This window comes from Euleptes europaea, chromosome 1, assembly GCF_029931775.1.
Source record: "Euleptes europaea isolate rEulEur1 chromosome 1, rEulEur1.hap1, whole genome shotgun sequence".
Lineage (NCBI taxonomy): Eukaryota > Metazoa > Chordata > Lepidosauria > Squamata > Sphaerodactylidae > Euleptes > Euleptes europaea.
Genome location: NC_079312.1, coordinates 100,123,695 through 100,137,071, shown reverse-complemented (window position 1 = coordinate 100,137,071; position 13,377 = coordinate 100,123,695). Strand labels below are relative to the sequence as shown.

Below are 13,377 nucleotides of genomic sequence, written 5' to 3'. Positions count from 1 at the left end.
GGGGGCTTCCGAGTTGGGAGCTGGACGCCTGCAGCAACGCGAGGCGGCGCTGGCGGGGCGCCGATGGCGAGATGGGGTCCGGCGGCAGGGGTGACTCGGCGCCGCCGCTGCTGCCGCCGGCTCTGCGGCTCCCGGAGGGGTCCTGGCGCTCACCCGCCGCCCTGTAGCCGGCGCCGCCAGCCCCAGGGAGAGATGAGTGCTCGCCCTTCCTGTCCTAATCGGGGGTCGGAAGATGAAATGCTTCTCTCGCTACCTGCCTTACCTCTTCAGACCTCCCAACACCATCCTCTCTTCCAGCTGCCACGCCGAAGGTACGGGGCAGAGAGGGGCAGAGAGGGGCAGGAGGGTGGGACCCAAGAGCGGAGAGGAGGAGGGGGGAGAGGGAAAGAGGGAGGAGAGCGTGGCTGACACCCCCCCACACACACACACACACCCCTCTCCCGGTCTGTGCTGACATTGCCATCTGCCGCCGGTGCGTGACCCGGGGTGCTGGCGAAAGCGGGTCTTGTGACCAGACTTCAGCCATCAGGGTGGCCTTGCGGAGAGTCCCTCGTTTTAGCACCAGCAATGCTGCAGAAACCTTACAGGAGCGGGAAGGTCTGGGGAGTACTTCAGGGAGCGGGGAGGAATTCTGCTATTGCCTTTTTAAAAAAATCAGTATTGGGGAGGGCGAAGGGACTAGGACTGGTGCAAAGGTGCGCACCACAACTGGCACAGTTTTTTTCATTAATACTTAAGCATGTTTTTTGAAAATAATAATTTTTTATTCATTTTTAATAAGGGGTACCAAAAAAAACAAGAAGGGGAAAAGACAGATGGGGAAAGTTTGACATTTCGTTTTTGTGTCCGTGCCCAGAATAACCCCTTTTCACCCCTCAATAGGCGAAAACGCGCGGTTGCTTTAGCCTCCTTGATTCCCCGTTTCAGCCAGGATCGAATGCACGTTTGGCGAAACTCATGCGTTCGATCCTGGCTGAATCCTGGTTGAAACAGGAAATAAAGGAGGCTCAAGCGACCGTGCGTTTTCGCCCGTTAATCTCCTGTAAAAGTACAAAGTTTAACTAGTAATTCAAAACTCATTAGTACTTCATTTCTATTCTATGCTTCGTTGGCGTTTACTGAGGAACTATTATAGACATGAACCTCAACTGGTAACTGTATCTGTATTTCCATTGTAACAAGCTAAATCTATTGTTAAAAATGCTATAATCAAATCTATTAAAATAACCTTTAAAATCTTGGTAATATCTGAACCTGTGGCCTTGCAGAGAGTCCATCATGTATCACGAGGAATGCTGCAGAAACCTTACAGGAGCAGGAAGGTCTTGGGAAAACTTCAAGGAGCAGGGTTGTTTCTAGAAAGTCGCGTAATTCTGCTATTACCTTTAAAAAATCAGTATTAGGGAGGGCGAAGTGACTAGAACTGGTGTAAAGATACGCACCACAACTGGCTCAGGGTTTTTTCCCATTCATACAAAGGCGAGCCTTCATTCAATTTTTTAAAAAGTCAGCACTTGGTTGGTTTCGCTGTTTCTGTTATTTACGCAGGTGATTTATACATCAGATGGTAGAATACTGAGCTGGCAAAAAGGAATGTGCCACTGGAACTTGGAGGATGGATGCTAGCCGTGAATTTTCCTTCATACAAAACTCCCTGCAAAAAGAAAAGTAGCACAGCAGGGAAAAAACCTCCATGCGTTCTCTTTGCTTGCAAATCTCATTTTCTCGTTTCGGGAAGCTTTTAACACAGAGGAACGTCCTAAAATGTGAGCCTTGGTGATCCTGTAGACCTGCCATGTGTACAGTCTATTCTATTGCTTTAGCAGTCTGCTACCTTATTTCCACCTGTATGTATAAATCAGGGCTCTGGGGTCCCAAATCTGGAGGGCGGGGGAATGCTGCATGTGTGTGTGTTAAGTGCCGTCAAGTCGCTTCCGACTCATGGCGACCCTATGAATGAAAGTCCTCCAAAATGTCCTATCTTTGACAGCCTTGCTCAGATCTTGCAAATTGAAGGCTGTGGCTTCCTTTATTGAGTCCGTCCGTCTCTTGTTGGGTCTTCCTCTTTTCCTGCTGCCCTCAACTTTTCCTATCATGACGATCTTTTCCAGTGACTCTTGTCGTCTCATGACGTGACCAAAATACGACAGCCTCAGTTTAGTCATTTTAGCTTCTAGGGTCAGTTCAGGCGTCATTTGATCTATAACCCACTGATTTGTTTTTTTGGCAGTCCACGGAATCCGTAACACTCTCCTCCAACACCACATTTCAAAGGAATCTATTTTCTTCCTATCAGCTTTCTTCACTGTCCAGCTTTCACACCCATACATAGTAATAGGGAATATGATGGCATGAATTAATCTAGTCTTGGTGGCCAGAGTCACATCCTTACACTTCAAAACCTTTTCTAGCTCCTTCATGGCTGCCCTTCCCAGTCTCAATCTCCTTCTAATTTCTTGGCTGCAGTTTTGGTTGATGGTGGAGCCAAGGAATAGAAAGTCTTGAACAATTTCAATTTCCTCATTGTCAACCTTAAAGTTGTGTAATTCTCCTGTAGTCATTACTTTTGTTTTCTTGATGTTCAGCTGTAGTCCTGCTTTGGCACTTTCTCTTTTAACTTTCAGCAATAGTTGTTTCAAATCTTCACTATTTTCTGCCAATAATGTAGTGTCATCAGCATATCTCAAATTATTAACATTCCTCCCTCCAATTTTCACTCCACCTTCATCTAAATCTAATCCAGCTTTCCTAATTATATGTTCTGCATATAGATTGAAGAGATAGGGAGATAAAATACATCCTTGTCTGACACCTTTGCCAATCGGAAACCATTCCGTTTCTCCATATTCAGTTCTAACTGAGGCCTCTTGTTCAGAGTACAGGTTGCGCATCAAAACGATCAGATGTAGTGGCACATATGCTGCATATCCAGAAATATATGCACTATATTTTAACAAGGTGTAAACTTGATGGGGGGTGTAGGATAGACAAAACTGTGTGGTCAAGATTTTAGGGACTGGGAGAATCCTATACACGTTCTCCTTTCTTGGGGAAACTTTTCTACGTGTAATTTTTGTGGTATGCTTCACTGTAAGAGAAATGTCAGGCAGTTTTATTAATTACACAGAGATTACATTCAGGAAGTATTATTCCTCTTATGTGCAATAAAGATGGGCATGTCACCCAAGCACATTTTTGATATCCACTGTAGAAGATGCTTGTAAGAAAAATCTAAGAGCCAAGCCCTTACACATGAAGCTACCTTATACTGAATCAGACCCTTGGTCCATCAAAGTCAGTATTGTCTACTCAGACTGGCAGCGGCTCTCCAGGGTCTCAGGCAGAGGTCCTTCACATCAACTAACTGCCTAGTCCCTTTAACTGGAGATGCCGGGGATTGAACCTGGGACCTTCTGCATGCCAAGCAGATGCTCTACCACTGAGTCATGGCCCCTCCCCAATTATGGTGTGTGTGTGTTTATACTAGTATGTTGCTCTAAAGCCTGAGTTTTGTTTATTTTGTGTAACACACTGGAATTCATCCCTATGGAAACTTCAAGCAAGTGCTTAAGCTTTTCTGTGATTCATGCTGTCAAAACCTATTTGCATCTTTAATGTAAGGCAAAGCACAGCACATAGTCTAGCATGTCTTTAGTGCTAATTGAATGCTAAAGCAGCCGTCGTAACGCTGGAAGGATGATTTGATATTAAGTTGTCTTGATCTGTGTCTTCCAAACCTGCAACCACTTTAGAGCAATTTATGATTAAGAAAAGGGAGTAAATGGTACGCAATGGAATTACTCTAGTTGCTTCCTTATCAATTCTCCCCACCCCAAATACTAGAACTAGGTTACTGGGCCTGCTGGTATTATTCTAATCCAGTGATCCCTAATGTGGTGCCTGTCAGTTTATTTCATGGCACCAACTTGCTGCCCTGCTTCCCGATCCTCTCCACACCCTTTTGGAGTTCCCTTCTCTTTTGTCCACCCCTTAACATTTCCTCCTTTCCAGCCTTTCCTTTGTCATTTTTTTACATTCCTCCCTTCCCTTTCTCTGTTTCCTTTCCGTCTTGAGTCTCCCTGTGCTTTGGCCGTACCCCCTTCCATTTCTGCAGCCAAGGTGTACTAAAGGCAACGAGAGGACTGGGAAGTTGCAGTGGTGGTGGTGTTACTGCAATTGAAAGGGTAACAGGTGCCCGAGCTCATAGCTTGGCTTAATTTGTCTACATTACTGTTGTGCCTTTGCTTAAAAGGACTTTGCCACAACAACTGTTCCACCACCGGAAGAAGGGGAGGGGTGACTCTCTCTGTGAAAAATGACAGTAAATATCAGAACAGCCAAATGAAAGAAGTAAAGAGGAAGATGAGTATTTATTCTCACATGTACACATGAAGGTGCCTTATACTGAATCAGACCCTTGGTCCATCAAAGTCAGTAGTGGCTCTCCGGGGTCTCAGGCAGAGGTCTTTCACATCACCTACCTGCCTAGTCCCTTTAACTGGAGATGCCGGGGATTAAACCTGGGACCTTCTGCATGCCAAGCAGATGCTCTACCACTGAGCCACAGCCCTTCCCCCGGTTTCAGCCAGCTACTCTGCTCTCTTAGCACTTGCCACATCCAGAGTAACACTACATAAAAGCTGCTGTACATACTGGTGTGGAGTCCTTAGTTACTAAGGCCTTGAATGTTAAGAGAATTGCTGTAGCTCAAGCATGGAAGGACTCTTACCTGCTTTCTGTTGGATTCTTTGAAACAACATTAGAGAAAGGGAAATCCAGAAATGCTTGCAATCTGTAGAAAAGATTTCAAGCTGATGTATTAGATAATGTGAACTATGAGAACCTAGAGGAATTCAGGAAGGAGAGCTTAGCCATTGGAAGGTTTTACTAATAAGGAAAAAATCCTTTATCTAATGCTTTAATCTGATCCACTAAGTCTGTATTAATGCCCTTAGTTACTATAAGCAAAGTGATACCGGACTAAATAATGAAGTGATGTGTTTGGCTTTGATGGAAATAGTCAGCTATCAATCCCTGTAGAGCCAATGAAAGGATTCTTCTCTCCTAACTGTGGCATGAGTCAACCAGCTAAAAAACGTGCATCCCATCAGACTTGCTTTAGTCTCACATTCATACCAATATGAAAACATGATATTCCACAATTTACCGTAATTATTTATCCTTTATATCAGTGAACCCTGGTATGGTGACCAGAATTGTGTTTCTTGGTGCCCATCTCTTCCCCAGAGCAAAGGGCCAACCCTGGCTTTTCACCACTTCACTGACGATCCTAGGAGGAGGCATTTGGATCTGTAAGAAGCACCCATTCAGAAACAGCTGCTTCCATCATGGGAGGATACTTTGCTTGGAATTTCCCAACATTTTGTGACTGCCCCTCCTCATGATGGCCATTTTGTGGTGGCATTCACTACTCTTTTTAAGGACTCTTACTCTAGTTGCATGTAGCCATAATACACATTTCTCTGTCCTTTGGAGAGTCATTTATGGATATCAATTTTATAGTCTATTTTAAACATCTCAGAAACAAAACCACAACTAATTCTTTCTTTCACACTTGTGCTTTATCCCGTTCTCTATTCTTTAAATGATTAATAGGGGCACAATCCACAGAGAATGTTTGTGTAAGGATTATGCATACTCTTTCATAAATCCTATTAATTTCTGTGGAATTTATACTAGAGATGAGTATCCCATATGTCCACATTTCCTTCAATGCCATAAAGTTCAATTGCCGAAGCGGCCATTTTCTCCAGATGAACTGATCTTTATTGGCTGGAGATCAGTTGTAATAGCAGGAGATCTCCAGCTAGTACCTGGAGGTTGACAACCCTAATGATCATGGATGCATTATTTCCCACATGGTGCAAGCAGCCTCTTGGGATGGCATAAGGAGGACTGTGGCACTTCCTCTCCTGTGGGCCTCTGTCTTCTTTTTGGATATCCTTGCTGTCCTTGACAGTCCTTCTCCCCTCCAGAAATAATTGGAGAGGAACACAGCTACCTTCAGGAGATGCTGCCCTGTCCTTAACAATCATGATGGGGCAGAGCTTTCTGAAGGGAGCAGCTTATGTCTGGGAAGGGGGAAAAGAGGGGACAGGAACAGCAGCAGTAACTAGCAATGCTATGAGACAAAGGCTTTGTATTACAAACAACATCAAAACCTCAATCCCTTAGCTTGGCTATTCCTGCTAGTATCTTTAAGCAAATAAAGACATAACAGCCTCATTCAGTAAGAATGATGCACAGGCAGAGTTAAGCATGTTCAAATCCTGTGTGCTTAATTCTCCCATTTAAAAAAGTGCAGTTTAAAAGTGCTTACCTTTGCTGGATCATGTCCATCAATAATATCAAATTGCATTTCACATGCAGGATTTTAACAAAAATCAATAGCAGTTATTTTATTTTTGTTTTTTTCTATAAGCAGTCCTGACAAAATGAAGATAAACTGCAAACATCAATCAGTTTCGCTTCATTGTAAACCAAGGAGTTAGAAAAATGTTATATTTATTTCTATCATGTAAAAGAAATACACAGTGAAATACATAACATCTCCCCAAGGTTAAGAAACTCATTAACTCAAAATGGGACCAAAATGTTAGCTAAGCACCTTTGACTGCACTGCTGTGCATATTTACCTGATAGTAAGTCCCACTGAAAACAATGGGAACTATTTCTCAATTAATTTTACCTATTTTTTAAATTTATTAACTTTATTTATAGCCTACCCTTCTTGCTGTGTCTCAAGGCTGATCACAGGGTGTAAGACAATGCAGTCAAATAGCACGAGACAGCCAACCAACAATGCAAGAGGACTAGGATCACAAAAATTAGAAACAATACTCCACCCCTAAAGTATCAGACAAATATATGTCATAAACAATGCCAAAATGGGATTACAAAACAATGCATCAAGAGCAAGATGACAAATGCCTTCCATTCCATTATAATACAGCCTTATTTCTTTAATATAAATACCCTCCTGAAGAATTCTGTTTTACACAGTTTGCGGAGTGATGGAAGTGCATACATGTATAAGTTTGGCTGTACTCATTTTCCTTATTTTATCGGGGAAGGTCAACTCATGAGATCAGCATGTGATCAACTCTTATTTTAAATCAGTGGCCCAAATTAATCATTGGCCAGATTGGTCCCCAAGTTTGGACAATTAGACCTATGTTACAAGTACTAGCAATTGTTATAATGGCTGAGAGCCAATAAATCCAACTTGAACTTTGAGGGAATGGTAACGGCACTATAGTGGTGTTGATTCCCAACAGGGCATCAAGAAGTAGTTGCTGAGAAAAATGGGTCGGAAAGCTTATGAATTTTACTTACCCAGGTTGCTCATTTTGCGTCTTTAAGAACTGTATATTTGTAAAATTTTGGCAAGTGTGATTCCTTTGAATGCACCTATGTACTCCCATGGAATGATAAGTTGGACTAAATGGGACTATTAACCATTTAGTAGTTTGAACCGGCATTTAAAGAATATTGTTTTGAATTTTGAAGAGATTCTCTGATATGAATTGTTCAATTGTATGTTATTTTGTGATGCTGTAGGTCTAACGTGTGATTATATATGGCAAAATTGTTATTGAGTTGTGGTCATTGAATGCCTGTCTGTGTTGAATTTTTCTGTAACTGTCGGTATCACACAGAGGTGTCATATTTCTGTTAACTATTTGTAGAATTTTGGCAAGTGTGATTTGAGGTTGGATAATCTGCTGAAATTTTCTTCTCCCAACACAAATAGTAAAAATACAAGAGTCCTAAACACAACAACAACAACTATTCTCTATTGAATCTTGCAGATCTGGTGATAGATTACCCTTCTTTTATTTGAGTTAATTTGTTTTTTCAGTTTGGTTAAGTGTGCAGTTCTCATCACAGCTTCCCCCCAGTAGGTCACCAAGTTTGGTTAAAAAAGATTGTTTTCCCATTCTCAGAATCCTGCTTGTTTCACTATCAACTTTGGAACAAAACATGTAGGGTCTGGAAGTAGATGTTAATGAGGTAGGCTTAGGGTTGCCAACCACCAGGTACTAACTAAGAATCTCCTGCTATTACAACTGATCTCCAGCCTATAGAGATCAATTCCCCTGGAGAAAACGGCTGCTTTGGAAATTGGACACTATGGCATTGAGGTCCCTCCCCTCCCCAAACCCTGCCCTCCTCAGGCTCTGCCCCCAAAACCTCCCGCCAGTGGCAAAGAGGGACCTGGCAACCCTAGGTAGGCTAATAAAAATAACAGTGTAGTCTTAAGCGCAATTACAGCCTTCTAAGTCCATTGCCTTCAGTTGATTTAGAAGGATGAAACTCTGTTTAAGATTGGACTGTAAGTCACTTTTACTTCACTCAGACATGTGTATAGCTTTCTGACTTCAAGTAAATTGGTTCAACCATTCATTAGAAAGTGGAAGATCATAAGGGAAATTTTGGTATATTGCCAAAGTTTGCATATTATTCGGTACTATACTTGAGCATCATTCAGCCTTAATGATATTAGAGCCAGCAATCCCTCTCTCCCTCCCTCGGAATGATAACAGAATACAGTCAAGGCTGATAATTTCAAAGTTTATTATGAATACATGTTTCATATTGTATGTGTGCTTTTAATATAGCAGTATGCTTCTCTCAGCTGCCAACCTTTCCTATGCATTATCTGGAATTGAAATATTTTTCCTCCTAGTAAAATGGCTTTGAACTTCTATGTTTGGACTACTCTAATGCTCTCTATGTGGGGCTGCCATTGAAGATGACCTAGAAGCTTCAATAGATATAAAATGTGGCAGTCAGGTTAGTGTCTGATGTCAGCTGTTGGGAATATATAATACTTGTGCTTCGATATCTGCACTGGCTACCTATTGCTTCTGGGCCCAGTTCAAGGAGAACTTGGACAAAAGATCTTTAAAGCCTTTTCCAGCCTAGGAACAGAGAGCCAGAATGGTGTAGGGGTTAAGAGCGGCGGACTCTAATCTGGAGAACCAGGTTTGATTTCCCACTCCTCCACATGGAGCCTGCTGGGTGACCTTGGGCCAGTTATAGTTCTCTCAGAACTCAGCCCCACCTGCTTCACAAGGCCTTGTTGTGGGGAGAGGAAGGCATTGTGATTGTAAGCCGCTTTGAGACTCCTTAAGGTAGAGAAAAGTGGGATATTCAAATTTACTTTTCTTTTTCTTATCGAATGGACCACATCTCCAATTACATTCCCATGCCCCTACTCCATTCCTTGGATGATTGCCTCCTTGCTATGTGTTTTATCAGGCATTCTGTATCAGTTCAGGCAAGAGCATTCTTAGTAGTAAGTCCAATACTTTGAAATGGCCTACCTGTAGAGGTGTGGAGAGCAGCATTGTTGACTATTTTTCATAGGGTATGACCTTTATTTCGGAGAGCATTGTTGGGAGGCTAATGAAAGGTTGATTTTGTTAGAAGAGGCCATAGAAGATTGTAAATAATAGTGACTGCTTGGTAATTGTGGGATGAGATGTTATTTTAACTTCTTTTGCAATCTGATGTTGCTATTTTACAGTGAGATCACAAGAAGACGGGCAGCCCAATCCTGAAGTGGGGGGGGGGATAGTTCGGCAACGGCCGGGGACAGCACAGTCGTGCTGCCTCTTGAAAGGCTTCTCCGGGTGTAAATAAAATTTAAAAATACGCTTTAAAAAATCACTGTAAAACTCTCCCATTCAGTTTCACAGGGCTATGTCACTTATTTTAAAAACTCCATGCCTGCAAAATGGCATGTTCTTAGGGAGATAGGGTTGCCAACCTCCAGGTAATAGCTGGAGATCTGCTATTACAATTGACCTCCAGCTGATAAGAGATCCATTCACCTGGAGAAAATGGCTGCTTTGGCAATTGGACTCTATGGCATTGAAGTCCCTCCCCTACCCAAACTCAGGCTCTGCCCCAAAAACCTCCCACCGGTGGCAAAGAAGGACCTGGCAACCCTACAGGGAGAAAGGGCTTTGGAAGCTGCCTAATGGCAAATGAGTTTCAATGTGAGTAAGTGTAAAGTGATGCATATTGCGGCAAAAAATCCCAACTTCACATATACTCTGATGTGATCTGTGCTGGAAGCGACAGACCAAGAAAGGGATCTTGGGGTGGTAGTGGATAGCTCAATGAAGATGTCAACCCAGTGTGTGGCTGCTGTGAAAAAGGCAAATTCCATGCTGGCCATAATTAGACAAGGAATAGAGAATAAAACTGCTGATAACATACTGCCCTTGTACAAATCTATGGTGAGACCACACTTGGAATACGGTGTACAGTTCTGGTCACCACACCTAAAAAAGGATATTACAGAGCTTGAGAAGGTGCAGAAAAGAGCAACCAAAATTATTAGGGGACTAAAGCAACTGTCCTATGGGGAGCGGTTAGGATGCTTAGGGCTGTTTAGCTTGGAAAGAGGGTGGCTAAGGGGAGACATGATAGAGGTCTATAAAATTATGCATGGTTTGGAGAGAGTAGACAGGGAGAGGTTTTTCTCCCTCTCCCATAATACTAGAACACGGTGTCATCTGCTAAAGCTGGAGGGTGAGAGATTCAAAACAGATAAAAGGAAGTATTTTTTCACACAACACATAGTTAAATTGTGGAACTCCCTGCCCCAGGATGTGGTGATGGCTGCCAGCTTGGAGGGCTTTAAGAGGCGAGTAGACATGTTCATGGAGGAAAGGGGTATTCATAGCTATTAGTTGGAATGGATGCTGGTCATGCTGCTTACCTGTTCTCTCTAGTCTCAGAGGAGCATGCCTATTATTTTGGGTGCGGTGGAACACGGGAAGGATGGTGCTGCTGCAGTCGTCTTGTTTGTGGCTTCCTAGAGGCACCTGGTTGGCCACTGTATGAGCAGACTGCTGGACTTGATGGGCCTTGGTCTGATCCAGCAAGGCCTTTCTTATGTTCTTATGAACACCCCCCGGATGCCAGTGTGAGATATTTTGGGATGATGTTAAGTGGGCTGAACTTGGAAAAAAAGATACCCATGCTCTAGTTTTTGCTCTTCCGTCCGTCCATCCGTCTGTCTGTCTGTCTGTCTGTCTATCCTCATGTAGCTATAGCCTTGAGCAGAAAATAAAGGAATAAAAATGCCTTACTTAAGAACATAAGAAAGGCCCTGCTGGATCAGACCAAGGCCCATCAAGTCCAGCAGTCTGTTCACACAGTGGCCAACCAGCTGCCTCTAGGAAGCCCCCAAACAAGACGACTGCAGCAGCACCATACTTCATGCTATTCTTTTGGTATTTAATTATTGTCCTTCTAAATTTTGCCTCAGAATCATATGTATCTGATAGTGGCCACATCACCTTCACCCTCATACTGCCAGATGCCTCATTGGACTTTTCCATATTTTTAAATAGATTAAAATAGATTAATTAAACTGGCCCTCAGCTCATTAAATATAGGACCCTCCATGATCATATGTTCTATAGTTTCTACTTTATCGTGAGCATCTACATGATCTGTTTGAGTATGGCAATTTTTGCTCATTATGACCTAGACCTTGTCTCTGTTTTTTAATCTAACCTGCATAGGATAATAAGGATAAAATCTGTTCTGTGATGTTCCGTGAGTGCTAACTGCCATAATAAACCCCATTATATATGTTTTAGCATTTCAACCTATGAGGCCCTTCCTTCAATCTGGTATACCCAGTGAGACATTTGGGAAAGTACAATATGGCTCTAAAATTCTTTTATCACCATGTGGGTCCAAATACAGAGCTATGGAGAATCCCGAAGCCTAGGATGAGAGACAGAAAAGACACGTCCAAGCATTATGGGGCAGTCCGAGAACTGTGTGCCGTACCAGATTGCTAAGCTTGTTCAGAGACCTAAGTTATCGGTTGAAATGGCATAGGGCCAACCAGTGAGAGCAGATTGTTCTAAGAAGCAGCAGCAAAAGAAAGTAAAAAACAACAGCAGCAGCAGAGCAGAGACTCTTTCAAATGCAGGTTGAGTATCCCTTATCCGGACATCCGATATCTAGACTAACCCAAAAACCAGACTTTTTGAGCTGGCATGCAGGCATTATTCACGGAGCATGCCGATTTGCTTTCTGCTGGTTCAATGTACACAAAATTGTTTCACATATTGTTTAAAATTACATTCAGACTACGTGTATAAAATGTATATAAAACATAAATGAAGTTTGTGTTTAGACTTGGGTCCCATCCCCAAGATATCTCATTATGTATATGCAAATATTCCAAAATGCAGAAAGATCCAAAATACAGAACACTTCTGGTCCCAAGCAGTCCAGATAAGGGATTCTCAATCTGTAGTATAGAGCTCGAGAGAAAAGACAAGGTGGAAAGACAGGGTGGCATCCACTGAAGCAGGAAGGGTTTCCTGTTGTGTCTTCTGATATCCCCCAGATCAATCCAATTGGAAGCAAAGATTGTAATCTAGTCAGGAGCCAAGAAAAGAAGAGATGTCATTGTGCTATTATTATTATTTTTGAGAGGCAACAGGGAATTGCTGCTAGGCTACTTGTCATTGGAACCCCCCTATAAAAGAGATTAGTTGTACAGACTTACATCGATGTGGATAACTGTATTGACTATAAGGCCCTTAGGACAGTGCTTCTTTCCTCAAGCAGTATCATAATCCAATGCCACTGGGCATTTTCCCGCACAACCTAAGTACTTTTAAGTACCGCTGACTTTCCAGGAGAAAGATTTAAACACTTGCATAACTGTCTGATCGAAATAACTGGGCCATAAAATAGCTTACCTTTAGATATTGTGCCCAGTAGTATTATTAATCTGAGGCAGTTCTACCTTGTTCTTGGGAAGTAAATGGCAAAAATAATTCTTAATTACAGTTTGTGCACATTTTGGTTCTTTGGTTTGGTTATTCTTGTAACTTTCAGCCACTGGGGTCTGTTTCAATTTTCATTAAACTATCTTTGAAGTAAAGCTTCCAAGAACAATTATCTAAAGCTTCTTTATATTACTATTAAAACAAAACTCTCAGGATTGTAATTAGCTCAAAATTTCTTAATGATTAAGGCAGGAAATCATATAGAAAACTGCCATATTGTGTTTGTGTGTACGCTTTTTCTCCTTAGGGAGGTAGTGTTAGTGTGCAGTAAAGACAACAGAGTCTAGTGGTACCTTAAAAACAGACAGATTTATTTTGGCATATGTTTTCGTAAACTAAGGCCCTGTTACTCAGATACTTGATACCCCAGAATGTCAAATATGTGTAGAGATTTGTGATGCAGTTGTGTAGAGTCCAAATAAGATAAGACAAGATAGGAGGGAAGGGGGGGAGCCTTCTAGCTGGCTAGCAGCTGAATGACATCTAGCTGATTTTGTTCTCCTCCTCTTCTACAGGTATT

The 13,377-nt window shown here is 42.3% G+C and overlaps 1 protein-coding gene across 1 annotated transcript in view; it reads left to right on the top strand.

Moving 5' to 3' along the window:
- The first annotated feature begins 210 nt into the window (after positions 1-210).
- The window catches only part of PPP2R2B (protein phosphatase 2 regulatory subunit Bbeta), a 289,890-nt gene continuing 276,723 nt past the window's right edge, over positions 211-13,377 (top strand). Inside the window, exon 1 of the mRNA XM_056858192.1 lies at positions 211-311. Coding sequence (XP_056714170.1) covers positions 233-311 — 79 coding nt within the window. The 5' untranslated portion in view covers positions 211-232. The remainder of the gene's footprint in view (positions 312-13,377) is intronic.